The sequence below is a fragment of the Chanodichthys erythropterus genome, chromosome 11 (genome assembly GCF_024489055.1).
Source record: "Chanodichthys erythropterus isolate Z2021 chromosome 11, ASM2448905v1, whole genome shotgun sequence".
Lineage (NCBI taxonomy): Eukaryota > Metazoa > Chordata > Actinopteri > Cypriniformes > Xenocyprididae > Chanodichthys > Chanodichthys erythropterus.
This window is the reverse complement of record NC_090231.1, coordinates 19706651-19725040: the sequence shown is the minus strand read 5'-3', so window position 1 is coordinate 19725040 and position 18390 is coordinate 19706651. Positions and strand designations below refer to the sequence as shown.

At 37.9% G+C, this 18390-nt stretch overlaps 1 protein-coding gene across 9 annotated transcripts in view; it reads right to left on the bottom strand.

Annotated features, from left to right (window-relative positions):
• Nucleotides 1-1327: 1327 nt before the first annotated feature.
• Nucleotides 1328-18390, bottom strand: part of brsk2b (BR serine/threonine kinase 2b) — a 162523-nt gene continuing 145460 nt past the window's right edge. For 3 of the 9 annotated variants that reach the window (XM_067402007.1, XM_067402001.1, XM_067402002.1), the window contains exons 15-19: nt 17653-18310; nt 16890-16938; nt 12999-13122; nt 11505-11685; nt 8287-10817 (exon numbers count right to left, since the gene is read on the bottom strand). In XM_067402007.1, the coding sequence (XP_067258108.1) occupies nt 10558-10817; nt 11505-11685; nt 12999-13122; nt 16890-16938; nt 17653-18310 (1272 nt within the window). In that variant the 3' untranslated portion in view covers nt 8287-10557. Of the gene's footprint in view, nt 2883-2979; nt 3169-8286; nt 10818-11504; nt 11686-12998; nt 13123-16889; nt 16939-17652; nt 18311-18390 lie in introns of those variants that run through there. The other 6 variants (XM_067402004.1, XM_067402005.1, XM_067402006.1 and 3 more) reach the window with 6 other exon arrangements.

Sequence of the window (18390 nt, the reverse complement as noted above, 5' to 3'; positions counted from 1 at the left end):
AAGCTACTGTACGTTTATTTTATTACTTGGAGCTTAGCTATACAGGCATATGAATATTTAAATATTGCCCATAGTTTATTTGAAGATATGTCATAATATAGTCAACACTGTGAATTCAAATCGAATGATTTCACTTCATTAGCCTATAGGGCTTTAATGAATGCTGGAGATGTCTGAAATGTAGGCTACAGTACATCTATATCATGGAATTACTGAAAAATAACTGCATACTATTTCAATTAAAAATATATACATGTCCCTCTGGGCCTTTTGTGCCAATTCTGGGGTCACTATCTTACCCCAAGGGACTAATTTTATCGTTTTACTTCAAAATAAAAATATGTTCTCCAACAAATACACACAAAAAACTGATATGAATGTCACAGATTACTATTTTCACATAATTAACTTCAAAACTGTTTGGAGTAACAATCTTACAAATGCTGATATTCAGATGAAATGACAAAATAAAGAAGAACATATCACCATTCATCAAATGTGTTGAGATTTTGTGCCATCTATGGTCAACAGAATACAAATAAGGTTTTCATCTTGCCTAATCATTGCAGAGAGAGATATGAGCAGAAAACAACAAACACACATACAACATTCCAAAGTCAATGGATTTATTTCCGTTGCACTGAAGTTGTTCACAGTAGTTACAAGGGGATACGTTAGCGGCGATTCTATTTTTCCCGCTCTGTATTAATCAAATCCGTGATACATTACAATCCAGCTCTCCCAAAGTACAAAATAGGAAGGACAACAATGTGTATTGCTTAGATTACATCTCCACTTATTCTCCACGCTGTATGTTCCCATAAGTGATCATGTGTTATGACATCCCAGAACCCCATCCCGAGATCATGATGCAGTACAGCATGTGGCGAGAAAGCGTTCACAATAAGGGAGATGAGGGAAAAATGACAAACTGAAAATGAAGGCATGATAATGGTGGAAACAAGTCGATGATGAAAAAGGCGAAGGGGAGGAGAAATTTAACATCCACAACATCATGCAAATTAAAGCCAAATGTCGGACATGCAATACGAGAGATCAGAGTCAGGAGCCGCAGGATCCCCTTGATGGTTTTAAGAAAGTCGTTTGCCCAAAGTTGTCTATTTACAACATGTGATTTGAGCATGTCCACCTGTTTTACACGCACAATGAGATGAGTGACAAATATCAATACTTCATTATCCCTCACCCCACCCCCCCACCCCCACCCTAAAGAGGCTAGTCTACATTCTTAAATTACCAGTAAATAATTTAACATATACTACAAGCTCTTTATTCTGGTCAAAGCCGGGAAAGAAAGAGTGCTTCATTCACAAAATCGGATAAGTGTTATCGTACACAAAACACAAGATCCTTCAAACAATCTGACGAGTCGCCCTGATGCAAACAATAAAATCTTCACCACCCGCTTTTGTGTGGTATAAATATTCCCCAGCTGAATAAATTAAAAGACAAAAACACATAAATAAGTTAAAAAAAAACTCTAAAAAGGTCTCTGAATCCTGCAGATGTTTCTCAATAAAAATTAAACACAAAATAAATACAAATCGAAAATTGACATCAAGAGTAACCCTTGAATACATTAAGCATAATTGTCATTCAAATCTAACATTTCATGAACGCTACATGAGAAAAAAAACAGGATGTGGCAACACAATTCATCTAAGCAATGTCACTCATAGACATTTGTTACATAAGGAATATTTTAGTCTGTACAACAGAATATATCATTTACTGTGACGCCCCCCCTCCCGCCCCCGTATCCCAGTCCACGGTTCACACCGAAGTTCTTCCCAATATTTTTCAAATAGGTTCTCCAAAGCTTGTACAGCAATGACACTTGAGTCCATAAAATGTTTTAAATTCTTCATTTCACAAAAAAGACTACAATGAAAAGAATACAATCCAACAACGGTCCTCGAGGGCAACTCCTCAAACACGTGCGTTACGATGTCCATTCGTCATTTGTCCTTTTGTAAAGTCCTGTATGTACTGTACGTTTGTGTGTGCATTAGCAGAGAGAGGGGATAGGAGAGAAGACGAGCAAGGATTTAAAAAAAAAAAAAGAAAGAAAACCTGACAGTTTAAATAAAAAGATGAATTGTTGGTTAGCTTATTGAGAATTCATAAACATCTTTATTTTAAGGCTTCACTCCAAATCCTTGGAAATGTGTGGCTGTATGTACAGTAGCTGCAGGAGGAAGGAGCTGAAGAATAGGTTGGAACAGCTCTTGTTGGTGTTTGGGGTGTTTAGATGCATCAGAATGAGGAGTTTCCCTCAGCTGCTTGTACTGAACTTCCTGTGTAATGTGCCTTCCATCAATGTGCCATACATGAATCTTGTGCAAGAGCAGGACTTGGGCTTTAACACGTTTTCTGGATAATTCCTGGTAGCAGAAATAAATAAAGGCATCATAAAACAGAATTTAACAAAACACTGTGAAGAACAAACAACACAATGGAGAGAAAAAAAAAATATGTGCGTGTCTGTAGGCGCCTTTTGTAAAGTGTCGGGTCAGTACATACAGTACTTCAATATTCATTCCATTATATAAAACTTTGTAGAGGCTTGGTTAAACAACATCCTTTCAGTATTCACTGGATTCTTTTATTTTTATTTTATTATTTTATTTTAAAACTAGTAATCTAGTATTTCTCCTGGTTTTAAGGTTGTTCCTGTGTCCCAACTGATGGTGCCATCTTGGCTTTGTCTTGGCCAGATGGACATTTGGAGTCATTAGGCTCAGGCTCGTGTCTCTTGCTGTTGGCATGCTTGGGCGTGCCGGGCGGATGGGACACCTGCCCGTTCTTCTCGTCTGAAAAGAGCTGTTTAATTACGTCAAAGAAGTTACTCAATGGGCTGCCTGGGTGCACAGACGGGAGAAGAGGAGAAGAACAAGAAAACAAGAGAGAAAGACAGAGAACAAATACATGAACAATGAGGATCACAGACGAGGCAAGGTGAGATGATGAGAGGCAGGACGAGACTGCATAAACTGGAGACAATAAGCCATGTATCTGACATGGATACAGCACACATCTGCAGGCATGTTCAACGGGTTGACAGTACAGCTGTATTGATGTTCAAAGGTCTTATTGTGGTAGTGAGTATCTGTGGTTGGGCAGTCTCCATCTGATCTGTGATCTTCACTGGATGGAATGAAAACAGATGTGACTATTGATGCATTACAAACAAATTCATCCGTACTGATGAGTGATGAGGTTCAGGCAGTGACTTATCCTGAATTTGAGATTTTATACATGTGTGTGTGTGTGTGTGTGTGTGAGTGTGACCCTGGACCACAAAACCAGTCAGAAGTCGCACGGGTATATTTGTAGCATAAGACAACAATACATTGTATGGGTCAAAATGATACATTTTTCTTTTATGCCAAAAATCATTTGAATATTAATTAAAGATCATGTTCTATTAAGATATTTTGTAAATTTCCTATCGTAAATATAATGTATTATTTATTTATTTTTATTTTTTTGTGACTGGATATGCATTGCTAAGGACTTAATTTGGACAACTTTAAAGGCGATTTTCTCAATATTTTGATTTTTTTGTACCCTCAGATTCCAGATTTTTTAAATAGTTGTATCTCAGCCAAATATTGTCCTATCCTAACAAACCATCATCAATGGAAAGCCACACAACAATTATTTATTCAGCTTTCAGATGATGTATAAATCTCAATAAAAAAAAAAAAAAAAAAAAAAAAAAATCACCCTTATGACTGGTTTTGTGGTCCAGGGTCACATATATTATATATATATATATATTTATTTATTTATTTATTTATTTATTCATTAGGGGTGTAAATATGCATTTGTACACCTGACAATGAAAACTGTCTGATTGATTTATTTGTTCACAAATCGGACTAGTCTGGTCATGATGTTTGTTTTTGATTCACTTAAAAGAACCAGTTCATAAATGTTCATTCACAAATTGGATTACTCTGGTCACGTTGTATGTTCTTTATTCACTTAAAATAACCAGTTTATAAGAATCTTTTTTTTTTTTTTTTTTTTTGCGAATCAAACTACAATGCTGTATATTTTTGAATCACTTAAAAGAGCCTGTTCATGAAAATCAATTGTTTGTGAATCGGGTTACAATGCTGGTTCATGATAGTCTTTTGTTCAGAAATTGGACTACACTGTTCGCAGTGTTTGTTAGATAACCTAACTGTTGGTGTTGGGTCTACCCTGGTTTCTGTATATTTCACTCTGTAGTGCTGTTTTTTTTTTTTTTTTTTTTTTTTAAGGAACTGGACTGGTTCCCAAGCCTACTCTAAATAAATTTGTCTTCATTATATAACAATTATAAATGGTGCTAAAACTACTGAACTAACTGGAATCATGAACAAATTTCAAATTTCATCACGTATTACATGAATTGACAAAGAATCATAATTGAATCCAATCCTTGTCAGAGAATAAATGTACACCCTGGTACATATAGAGCTAAATATATTCATGCTAAATTCATAATTTCTGCTTCAAATCAAAGGTAAACAAACCAAAAATAAAATCTCATAAATGGCTTGAAATGTCACTCTAAAAAATGCTGGGTTAAAACAACCCAAGTCAGGGTTGAAAATGGACAAACCCAGCAATTGGGTTGTTTTAACCCAGCAGTTGGGTTAAATGTTTGCCCAACCTGCTGGGTAGTTTTACTTAACTATTGTTTAAAAATTACAGTATTGCTTACTTAAAATGAACCCAAAATATCTTGAAAATTAACATTTATTAATATGTTTAATAAATGAACATTTTAATTTAATTTTAGATTCATTTTAAGTCAGCCATATAGTCATTTTCAAACAATAGTTGGGTTAAATAAAACTACCCAGCAGGTTGGGTAAACATTTAACCCAACAGTTGGGTTAAAACAACCCAATTGCTGGGTTTGTCCATTTTCAACCCAACTTGGGTTGTTTTTAACCCAGCATTTTTTAGAGTATAGTGGTACAAATTGTTGCAGATTCTGAATACACCTGACGGCCGGCTCAGAAGGATTAACTACACACCCTATTTGACACCAACACAGGCTTGCAAACCGTCACCTCTTTTTCCAATTTCATAAGTGGCTGAGCAGCCGAGGCCCGATAGCACAGGCTGTAGCACTGCAGGCTGTGGCCTATGTGAGCACTAGAGTATATTGCCTTAGTTACAGAGCTTGTCTCTGAGTCTCTCAACACAATCTGGACTCCTCACAACATCATGACAGAAAGCTCGCAACTGCCACTTCTCTAGAAGACAGGCTGCTTTGCCACAGCCTAAGAGACTCTCAAAGAGATCTGACAGCTGTAGCAGCTTTGAGACACAGAAAACTGCTTCAGCATTTCTACAGTGAGCCATTACAAATGTTCAACTCCAGTACAGCATGGCTATTTTTCTCTTATGGGGAATGTTTTGAGCTGCAGCGAAATACACTATATGGACAAAAGTATTGGGACACACCTTTAAATTACTGAATTCAGTTGTTTCAATCAGACCCATTGCCACAGGTGTATAAAAATCAAGCACCTAGCCCTGCAGTCTGCATTAAAAAAAGGGGGGAGGGAGAAAGGCTTTTGAAGAGCTCAGTGAATTCAAGCATGGTACTGTGATAGGATGCCACCTTTGCAGCAAGTTAGTTTGTATAATTTCATCCCTGCTAGATATTCCATGGGCATCTGTAAGTGGTATTATTGGAAAGCGGAAGAGCAGCAACTCAGCCACGAAGAGGAAGACTACGTAAAGTCACAGAGCTCTGGGCTAAATAGTGGATTTATGTCTCACCCTAAAAATTACACAATAAAATTATATTTGCAGTTATCATATTCCTGATTTAAATGCAACCAGGTTAAGGTAATATGAATTGACAGCATATTAAAATCCACGCTTATGGTATCTTATGACCTTAACTTTATATATAAAAAAAGAAAGCAGCTAAAAACCGCGAATGATCTCTGAGAACTATGCAATTAAGGCTTTATTTTTTAGTTTCTAAGATCTTGTTTGTGTTGGTGGGATCACATTTTTGACAAAAAATGTCTAATGACTACTCTATTTCTTCAAAATGACTTTTAATCCAATAAGAAACCCAAAACATTGAGCAGATACTTGTTTTAATACTCATACTGTATTTAGACGGTCCTACACAAGTAGGTCACGCTGAGCAAACTAGTCCCTTTAGTATTCTGCTCCTCATTATATAGTGACTCCACAGATGATTATTTCTACTGTAAAAGTCCCAAATGATCGACATGAAAGAAGTGTTTAGAGAGAAGATGTGCTGAGATGCATGCAAACATTATCTTCAAATAGAAAACCTGCTTTAACAGATTCATAAAAGCTGCTGATTAAATGTCTAAATTAATGAGGCCTTTCACCAAAGTGATTCAGATGCAACAATCGACCCAAAAAACAAAGTAGAATGATGCAAGAATTGAATACGGAGAGAAAAACAACATGAAGTATGTATGAAGCTTTCATCACTCTAGAGAATTTAAACTTTCATGGACTGTCCTATCAAGTGAGATCATGCACACACACTCCCACATACACACATCTGTGCATATTATATATTTAAAGGGTTAGTTCACCCAAAAATGAAAATTCTGTCATCATTTACCCGCCGTTATGCAATTCCAAACCTACAAGACTTATGTTCATCTTTGGAACACGAATGAAAATATTTTCAAAGAAACATGAGAAATTTCTGTCCCTGAAAGTTCATGCAACCAAAACTTTAAAAAATAATCCATACGAATCAAGCAGTTTAATCAAAGTCTTTTGAGTAGACATAAAATGCTAAATTAAATCTGTTCATCATTTAAAGGGCTAGGTCATCCAAAACCCAGCCTCCTGTTGTTGACCTTGATGACCTTTGTTCATCTTTGGAACACAAATGAAGATATTTCTGATGAAATCCGAGAGTTTTTTTTTATTTTATTTTTTTTATCTTCCATAGAAAACAACCACATTCAAGGTCCAGAAAGGTAGCAAAGGCATTGTTAAAATAGTCGACGTGATTGCAGTGGTTCAACCTTAATGTTATTAAGTGATGAGAACAATTTTTGTGTGCAAAAACAAAAAAATAATGACATTATTCAACAAATTCTCCCATATGCTATTTATGTTGCAGCGCTTCCAGGTTCCACGCCAGAACGCTGGCTCAGTATTGACAAACATAAACAGCGTAGGAGAATGACAGGGGAGAGACAAATTTGTTGAATAAAGTCATTATTTTTGTTTTGTTTTTGTGCACAAAAAGTATTCTCGTCACTTCATAACATTAAGGTTGAACCACTGCAGTCACATTGACTATTCTATTTTTCATTGCTTTCTATGGAGGATAAAAAAACTCTTGTATTTCTTCAAAAATATCTTAATTTGTTCTTACAGGTGTGGAACGAGGGGGTGAGTAATTAATGAACTAACCCTTTAGTACAATTATGTCTCTTCTACTTTTTGATGCACTAAAGATTAGCATTTTTTTAAAGAGGAAAAGAAGTATTATGTTTTTGGAACAACATGAGGGTGACTAAATGATATCAGAATTTTCATTTTTGGGTGAACTAACCCTTTTAAAAGGTTTTCTGTGTATAAGTGCCACGCATTGGACACCGTGTGTATGACAAAGTGACATACATCGTGGCAGGAGAGTTAAAATAGACCTCTTACCACCCTTTGAACGCTTTCCTGTCAAAGGAACATGACATATTACTGTAACATGTCTGATCAAATAAAATATTCAGCCTATAATGACATTCTCAATGCACCCTATATTGACTTTACAGTAGTGACATGAACTCAGTGATTCAATTTTCTTGCACAGATGTTTATTACGTGGCCACATCTGTTTGAGAGTGAAGCATGCTGGTGCTCAGTGCTGTGCGGGTCTCCTCACGGTCAGAAAGGAAAGGACACTCAAGCTCACGTGCCCATTCACTCAACAGCCGGCGTGACCAAGAGCCGTGGGAGAGCAGAGGGTGAAGGGCAAAGCCAGGGGGAAGGGATGGACGTGACTGACAGGGTGAGAGGATGGCACGTCTTTAAAGCTACACTGGTTATGGGTCGCGATCCTGATAACAGCTCTTCTTTAAGACAGTCCAAATTTATGCAGAATGTAGGTTATACTGTCCACATTCATTTTCTGTATGAAACATGGGATGCATAGATGACCAGTTACAAAATCTGCAGTATTCAACCAAAGCACACAGTGACAGGCATTGTACCTCACTATACAAAATGTCCAAATTGACCTTCCATTTCAAGAGTAATGAATGAACCCAGTGCTTCCCACAGGTTTGAAATATACTTGCGGTGGTAGCCAGGCGAAAAATCCTCCTGTTATTCATGGCACAAAAATGGTCTACTACTGTACATGTGACAAACAAATAATGTGTGATTTTGAACAGTATTTTTATTTATTGAAATTAATTTTAATTACATAGCATATTACATTCAATTACATACTAATATTATGCATTATTATGCTTTGTAAATTATGCAAAATTACAGCATTTAAAATGTTCTCCTTTTCCTATGTTCTCCTTGCTATTATATAGTGTCTCTCTCAGTGAATGGGACACAGATTTTACTAGTAAAATTTATATACTGAATAATATATGTGTCAAATAATGTTCTTAGTCTTTTTTTCCTGTGGGGGAGACTACAATAATTTACTGCGAATTACATGGAAATCAAATTAAATACAATTTACCAAAATACCAATAATGCCCAAAAGAAAAAAAACTTAGCGTGTGACTTTTAATTATAAACAAGCCCGAAATACACCTGGACTCTTATTTTGAAATGTCTGTACTATTGCAGGCTGATTCTTCAGATTCTTACAATCGCCTAAAACATGTTATATAAAGGCCATGAAGTAGACATTGTAATAATTCATCAACTTTCATTAGCAATCGCTTGGCATAAATCTGTGCTTTTCATTGATTGAGAATCACTTTAAGCAGTCTGAAGTGAATTTGTGAATTTGAAAAATGCAGCGCCTGTGGGAATGTTAGCGGGAGTTAACAGTTCTGACGCACACGTGACGCACACGTAACGCGCAAGAACGAAACGACTAGTTATTCGATCGCGGGTGGTTTTATTATCTTGGGCGGATATAAAAGCATAAGAGGATAAAAATAATAAAAGCAAAAAGGTGTCTCCAAATATACTTGGGCGGCCGTTATTATACGTGGGCGGCCCGCCCAAGTAAAGTCTATGTGTGGGAAGCTCTGGAACCAGTATACCAATACTAGCACACTGTATACTGCCTACTATTTTTAAAAGATAGTATGTGAAAGGCTGGAATACAGCACACAACTTTTGCCCAGACTTTGCACCAAATTTCAGTTTGGACAAGTCAATGCTAGTTGCTGAATGGAGATTTCACAGAAAATAATGTAGTGCATTATAGGCAAAAACTCCACATTTTTAGCTTCACATTATGATTTCATCCAGTCGGATGATATCAGGCATGTATATTTTGAGTTGATTTTAAAACACATGCAATGAGGCGCATGTTTCTCAGTGTTTGTTGTGTTCCAAACTACTTGAAAGTCCGATGTTTTGCGATCCTTAGTCATTTAGTGTATGATGCATTTTTATCTGTAATCACTTACAAAGTACACACTTGATATTTTAAAATTTGATCAGAAGTCATGCAGTGCATTCCACCCTTTATGCAGCTCTAAACATTCTAAAATATTACAGTAAACAGTTATTTTGTATTTGTGAACCAATTCTGATGAAAACTACTGTAATTCTTTTAATAAAATAAAGACAGAAATGTTACAAATTGTAGTTAATATTGCTTATGGTTAAATTCAATTTTCAATCTAGTTAAATTCCAATACACTCGAAATGGAAGTTGAACACATTGCATTGTGGGATATTGTACCAAGTGCAGTGTGCATACTTTGGCATATGAAAGTCATTCAGGTATTTTATGTACAAGAAAATGTGCTTATTGTGCACAGTAGACATACAATAATGCAGAAATGAGAGATATTGCTTTTGGAAAGTAAGGATTTGTCCAGCAGAGGGAGCTGTAACAGGGTCTTCACCATGTGCACAAACAGCCATATGAGAAGACAGGCAAAGGATTTCTCTGTTCTCTTATTTCATCATCTCCAGCAGGAACCACAGTCAAGCCCATCACATTTCTGCTCATAAAACGAACAGTTTGAAGCCACATTCATTTAATTGGGACACAGGTTTGATTTGAATATCTGCGAGAAATTTCCTGGATATGGATATAAACCCTTGTTAATACACGCGAGGGGGCTCTAGCATGCTCTGTGAGTGCGTGTGACAGCTAAGGAGAGTGTGTGCGTGTGTGCCAGTGCCTTGCAATGCAGTTCTGTGCAATGTACTTTGATAAGGTCAAACGTGTATTTCCAGCACCTTTAAATAAGACATCACATCCTGTTCCATTAATGGAACAGAGGATACATTGTATCTAACCCTTTTGAGAAGTTTATTTTCATATTAACAGCCTGAAAATGTCTTTGAAACCACCTCTAACAATAGTTAGATACTGGAAAAACTCATTTGACCTTGATGGGTGTGTGCAGCGTTCAGTGCTCTGCAAGGGTGGGCTAGGCGCCATGCATGTTCAGGATGCTGTGTAAGAGAGCAGAAAGAGAAAGAGAGAGAGCGCCAGAGGAAGAGGTGTGTCAGTGGAGTGATTGGCCACTCACCAGACAGCTGCTGGACACCAGGCTGGTCATGTGTACTTAACAACTGAGCCTGAATCGTCTCCACCACCCGTTTGAAGCGTCGACTCGGACCTGCGGGGGACACGCAAACACAGACAACACCTCTTTGAATGTTTCGCATTGATCCTGTACAGACTGGTGCATGTGTGTCTTTTGAAATGAATGTACATTTATGCTGATACATCCTGGGTTTATTCCCCCTAGCGGCTGCCTCATAAAGACTAATGGGATGGGGCTGATTTTTATGGTGCATTTGGCCCGCGGCTGAGTTTATGACACGTGTACACATACGCTTTAAAATGCGTGACTTTAAGAACAAGATTCAATCCCTTTTGTGTAGCCCAGAGAGCAAAAACGAGGAAAGGGGGAAATGAAAAGCGAGGAACAGGGTGTGCGGTAATGGCACCAGCAGCGTGGGATCTTTTTGGATTGTCCTTTGAAACACAGCAGGTTGAAAATGCATAGTGATTACCAGGAGGCAAAAAGGCCTCTTTTAGTTTAATTTTTTCCATTACCCCCTCGAGCAGTTGGTCTATTTCCAGCGTGAGAGAGGGGGAGTGTAATGGGGGAAGGGAACCGCTAGCGGAACGAGAGAGAGAAAAATTCTCTCTCCACTGCGACAGACAAAGTTCAACATCATCAACCAGCCTCTCCATCACCCACACACACACACACACACACACATATCCCTGTGCATTTCTATTGGCTGCCAGCGAGTTTATGACATCAAAATGGGCTTCTCACTGTCGGCATGGTTACCTGAGAGCAGTGTAAACGTGACAGAGTAGATGCCGTTCTCCTTGGTGGCGGCCGTGCTTTCGGTGTAGGTGATGTCCACCTGGAACTTCACTGGTTTTTGGAACACGGTGGGGCCGGCGGTGGACTTGTATTCTGCCCGGAAACTCGTCTGGGACACCACACTGTGGCTGAGGCTGGGAATCTAAAATAATAGGACAGAGGTCTTACAGTAAATGTCTTAAAAGAATCATTCCCTCTAAAATTAATATTATTGTCTTTAGAAACCAATGTCTTTCTTTTTTCTAAAGGTGAATTTTTCTAGAATATCCAGGATATTCTTTTCAATACAATGACGATGAAGGAGGTCTGGGGCTGTTAAGTTCCAAAATGACAAAAAAAGCTCTTCAAAAGTTTCATAAAAGTGGTGCATATGAATGTGCTACATTTCAAGTCTTCTGAAGTCATATGCTTTGTGTGAGGAACAGACACCCATCTTTGCTCTCTTTTGTGCATATCCAAAGTTATATCCAATTTGGAATAAATCTTTATTTTGAGTCAGGTCTTCTTGATCACTCATTTTATACTATCCACAAAACTGTTCAAGACTTGAAATACATCACACAAGTCTGATATTTCTGATAAGTTTATGATGCTTTTGAAACTTAAAGGGATAGTTCACCCAAAAATGAAAATTTGATGTTTATCTGTTTACCCCCAGGGCATCCAAGATGTAGGTGACTTTGTTTCTTCATTAGAACACAAATGATGATTTTTAACTCCAACTGTTGCGGTCTATCAGTCATATAATGCATGTCAGTGGGAACTTTGTCTATAAGAGTAAAAAAAAACATGCACAGACAAATCCAAATTAAACCCTGTGGCTCGTGATGACACACTGATGTTCTAAGACATGAAACGATCGATTTGTGCGATTTAAATCATTTTTTAACTCGAAAACACCACCATGTCCAACTGCCCTCCACATCCGGTTGGTAAGGTCAGAAAACACGTTCTAATGATGGAAGTGATCACTCACGCTTTGCTTCAATGAGTGTGAGACATCACTGCCATTGTTAGAGCGCGTTCAGACCTCACTAACCGTATGTGTAGGGCAGTTGGACATAGTGGTGTTTGAATGATACTGTTCGGTTTCACGCACAAACCGATCGTTTTGTGTCTTAGGACATCAATGTGTCGTCACGAGCCGCAGCGTTTAATTTGGATTTGTCTGTGCATGTTTTTTTTTACTCTTATAGACGAAGTTCCCATTGACATGCATTATATGACTGACAGACCGCAAAGTTTGGAGTTAAAAATCATCATTTGTGTTCTACTGAAGAAACAAAGTCACCTACATCTTGGATGCCCTGGGGGTAAACAGATAAACATCAAATTTTATTTTTTGGGTGAACTATCCTTTTAAAATAACCATGAAAGTAAGAAAGTCAAACAGGATCGGAATGACTTGAAAATGAGTAAATGATGACAGATTTCACACACTCATTGGAGACTTACAGAGAGAAAGGCGTGGACAATATCTGCTTTGATGGAGCTCAGAGGCTTGTCCCGAATCACCACAAAGATCTGCTCCTCCTTTTCTAGGTTAATAAAATTTCCAAACCAAGATTTTTTGGCAAGTCTGTGAAGAAGAACAACAGGAGTGAACAAGACAACACAATACATACAAACATCACTCAATTCACGTACCATCCGTCAATCAAGTATACATGTTTGAATAATGTTGCAAGGTTTGGGGTCGTTTTGGGGTACGTTTTTATGTTTTTGAAAGAAGTCTTTTATGCTCAAAGCAGTAAAACTGTAATATTGTAAAATATTATTACAAAAATAACTGCTTCATGTGATGCCAAAAACAAAACAAAGCAAAACAAAACAGAAAAAAAAACATACATATAAACACACACACACACACACACATATATATATATATATATATATATATATATATATATATATATATATATATATATATATATATATATATATATATATATATATATATATATATTTATCAGCCATTACTCCAGTCTTCACAGTCACATGATCCTTCAGAAATCTTTCTAATATGCTCAATTGGTTCTCACGAAACATTTCTTATTATTAGTTTAGAAAACAGTTGTGCTGCTTGAACAGTTGAACAGCAGCAGTTATTTTTAAATAGAAATCTTTTGTAACCTTATAAATGTCTTTACTGTCACTTTTGATGTAATGATTTAATAACAATGATACTTACTAACTTGAACTTTTGAATGGTATATATTAGGACTGCACGATACTGGAAAAAATTGACATTGCGATATTTGTTTTTCTGTGATCTATATTGTGATATGAAAACAGTTTCACCAGATGACTTAAATAACTCTGGGAAGAATTAATCATTCTGTAGGATTCTGTAGGGGAGTGAATCTGCATAGAAAATAATAAACAAATTACAAGCATTAGATAAATACAATAGAACAAAGATAAAGATACAAATAAAATAAACAGTGCTTTATGTTTTTCAGTTAAAGGATTAGTTCACTTCAGAATTAAAATTTCCTGATCATTTACTCACCCCCATGTCATCCAAGATGTTTATGTCTTTCTTTCTTCAGTCGAAAAGAAATTATGGTTTCTGAGGAAAACATTCCAGGATTTTTCTCCATATAGTGGACTTCAATGGTTACCAACGTGTTGAAGGTCCAAAACTGCAGTTTCAACACAGCTTCAAAGGGCTTTAAATGATACCAGAAGTGAAATAAAGGTCTTATCTAGAGAAACAATCAGTCATTTTCTACAAAAAAATAAACATTCATATACTTTTAACCACAAATGAGTGTCTTGCACTAGCTCTGCGATGAGCCACGTGTTGCGCAATCACGTTGGAAAGGTCATGTGTGACGTAGGTGGAAGTACCGCAGTGTGGCGAAAAACTCCATCTCATTTTCTCCTCCAACTTCAAAATCATCCAAAATCGTTGTTTTAACTTTTTTTTGTAAAGATTGTTTTTGCACGTTCACTTTGTAAACACTTTCTCGGTACTTCTGCCTACGTTATGCGTGACCTTTCCAATGTGATTATGTGATGTGTGGCGCATCGCAGAGCTAGTGTGGGTAAAAAGTATAGACTTTTTTTTTTTTTTAGAAAATGACCAATCTTTTCGCTAGACAAGACCCTTATTCCTTGGCTGGGATCGCGTAGAGCCCTTTGAAGCTGCATTTAAACTACAATTTGGACCTTCAACCCATTGTACCCCGGTGAAGTCCACTATATGGAGAAAAACCCTGGAATGTTTCCCTCTTGGGGGTGAGTAAATTATCAGGAAATTTTAATTCTGAAGTGAACTAATCCTTTAAGTCTAACAGTATTCAGGTACAGAAACTGAATAATCAAATGTAAAATAACACTGCATAGACTTGTCTGTATAAATTAAATATAATTAATCTTTGTTAAAGCTACAAAAGTTATTTTCTCTTTGTACTTTGTTTGATTAACATTATTGAGAGACATCAGCGGGTATATCAGGCTGCTGTCACTTTAAGAGCTAATGAACGGATCCAATATAATGACACTCGGACATTTTCTTTCTCAGTTGTTTACATCAAGTACGCTATATGTGACTGTGTTTACAAGGATACTTGCTGAGACTGGTATTTTAACATTATTTTGCATGTATGTTTTTTTATCCCCCCCGGTGATGCTACTCCACAAACCACCTACAGAGCATATAAAATACCAAAAATAAAAATATTTTTTAAAACATCGCCAAGTAAAACTCTGCGTTTATACAGAACTGTCTCTTTACGACCACAACAAACGGGACACTTTTCAGACACGCATTCCAACTTCGCCTCAGCGCCAGGCGCAAGTCAAACGAGTGCGGAAAAGGTACAGGTGACGACGAGTGAGCTTCAGTTGAACAACAGTGAATTGCGGTCAGATGAGATGTTGTCAGGATATGTCAGTAAAACTTCAATCAGCCATTAAAACCTACTGTGCTTACGGCGTGCACTCAAGAATTGCGCGCGAAAATGCGCCGGCGCGCACTGCAAATTACTTTATTATAGCTTAAATAAAGCGCAAAATAAACTACGGGCATGCACCATCATTATTCTGAGGTAAATGAAGTCATGAAATTACCAAACATGCAATTAAAGCTTCCTCAAAACTGTGCATGCATGTATGTATTTGTTGACATGGTTTTAAAGCTATTGTTATCCAATTTGTTGGCCTTAAAACGTCTTAAAATACACATATGTACACCAGGGAAATATATATATATATAAAATATATCAGCTTCACCAACAGTGAAGAACAGTTGGCAGAAGAATTTCAGACCTCAAATGGTAAGTTATATTTCAAAAATGTTAGTTTACAGTGTAAACATATCGGCAGAGGCTTTCCCAGACAGTTTGGCTGAATTTCTCTTAAAGTGAAATACAGACTGAATGCTGTCAAGATGGGAGTTAGTAAGTTGTCAGTCAGTTGATGTGTCTCTAGGGCATAACAAGAAATAAAAACATGTATGACTTAAAAATTGACATTATATGGGCTGTCAAACAATTAAAAACTTACATGATATATATGCTGTGCAGCACCGTGCAAACCTCAAAAAATTTTGCATTTAAAATTCGAGAGTTAACAAGAGTATTGGTAATCTAGAATAAGATGACAGGGGTTTGTCACAATTCAGGATTAGCTGACGACTGAAAAGTCCTCTGGGGTGGGGAGGTCAAGGAAAAGTTACTAAAACTTTTCAATAAAAAGCCTTATATGGAGGTTTGAATGCTGGCATATGGCTCATTTCTCAGCCCTGCTTGAAATCACTGGGATTTTACCACAGTCAGTGACTATCAAGGCCATCTTTGAGCCAGCCAACATAACGTGACATTAACTCACCAAGAACTTGGAAAAAAAACAACATAAAAAAAATAGAGGAAAATACTCCAGAAGAAAGTTTCCACTGTGGTATCGCTCTGTATGGCTGTGAAGCTAAGTGGAACTAAAACACTGAATTATTCATGACGAACTATTCCCTGATAATGTCTTTAGCAACAAACTAGGCTAATGGGGCAAGGAACAGTGTTTGGACCACCACATTAACTTTTGCTGCAGAGTTTTCAGAGCTCCTTTCGACTCAAAATAAAATCTGGAGAAAATAAAAGTATAAAGAGCAAAAGTTAAGTGTCTTAATTAAGCAAACTTTAATTGAGTGTTGGCGATTTAACTCTAAACCGCTCAGGTTAACACAAAAAGTGATGCATTTAGCCCCACACCAAGTAGAATAATGAATATTGTAATGAATCATTCAATTATAATTGAGTATTATTTTAATGTTTCTTTCACACTTTGTGATTTAATAAAACTGCATATTTTACTTGATTGTCTTTGAAAATAGCTAATACTTACTCGGGGGAAGACTCTGGTGTTAGGTTGGACATTTCCTCTTGTGTGGGAACTGGAAAGAGACAAAGCGAACAAGCCTCAGTGGAATTTGCATCATACTCTATATCCAGAGAGATTAGACATTCACAACCTGAGGAGGGGAATGCTGATTAACCACAGCTAATTACTCCAAACCTGCAGAGATTAAGAGTAATTCAACCCCCCTTCTATCAGCTCATCTGATCCTCTCCCCAGTAGAAGAGGGAAAGAGGAACAGCTGGAGGTGAAGTGAGATACTTGTGGAATTTTCATTATCATTACTAGATTTATCATCAGATATAGCTGATAATGGACCATCATTGAGTTTATTACCCAGCGATCTGTAAAATCAGTCCTTAGAGAATATACCTCACTAAGAGGGGAACATCAACTAAAAACCACAATAAAAAAGGATTAGCAAGCATAATTCTTTTTCTAAAATGCTTTCTATATGCACACAGGCTATGGTGCTTTACTTTGCACCTGATCCTGCATATCACTGCATTAGTGCCCTACATAACTAGGGTTTTATTATTATATAATATCCAATATCTTGGTACTAATCCTATAATTCATTTTATGCATGCACATTTCTGCAATTTTTACATTTAGATTCATGAATTAACATCATGTTGATGTAAATGTGCCAAATTGAGTCGAAATGACAAATTTTCATCGGCAGTCCCTGGGCAGGTTAATGTTAAAGGGTGAAAAAACTGCTTCAGGATGTTTCCGGCACTGCTGGTACCTTGTAGTTTCCTGCGGTGGAAGCGTGGTGAGCCAAGGAAGCTGTTCTTAATGGAGTTGAGGCGTGTTCTCCACGGCATGCCTCCAATGGAGGGGCTGGGGGGTGGCGTTGGGCTAGGGGTCCCCGCTGGGCTCTCCTTAGGCGTGTGCACCGGCGTTCCTTTTGGAGTTGGCAATGGGCTGCCCCTTGGGGAGGGGTGGGGCGTAACCTGTATGGTGGGGATAGATTTGCCGTTGTGGTCAGTCCCGGCCAGCGGGTGAAGGTGGTGAAGCCGGATGGGCGAAAGGGGAGAAAGGGGAACAGAGAGCTTGGGTGGCACCGTAAGTGGTGGCCGGCGCACTTTCGGGCTGCCAGGCATTGGCAGGGGCATGGGTTGGCAGGGTGTAGAAGGTTCCGACTTGGCCGCAGATAGCACTGCCGTCGTGTTAGGGAGCGGGTTGGACCTGGTGGCCTGCAGGGGCTTGTCTGCAACTTTGGGCTTGGCTGGAAGTGTCTGAGTTTTGTTGTTAAGCTGATGGGCATCTGTCTTTGGTTGAAAGGTTTTGGGGGAGTGGGGGCCTGTGCCGTTCAGCCGGGACACAGGCGCGTGGGTGGGGCTGTGGTTAGGCGACTGCGTGAGTTCTGCGGATTGTGGAGGAACGGCGAACCGCCGCATGGGCTGGAAGAGCGCATGCACAGAGCCAGCAGCATAAAAGAGCCAACACAGCCCATACACACAACACACGGCCCCATAGTTAA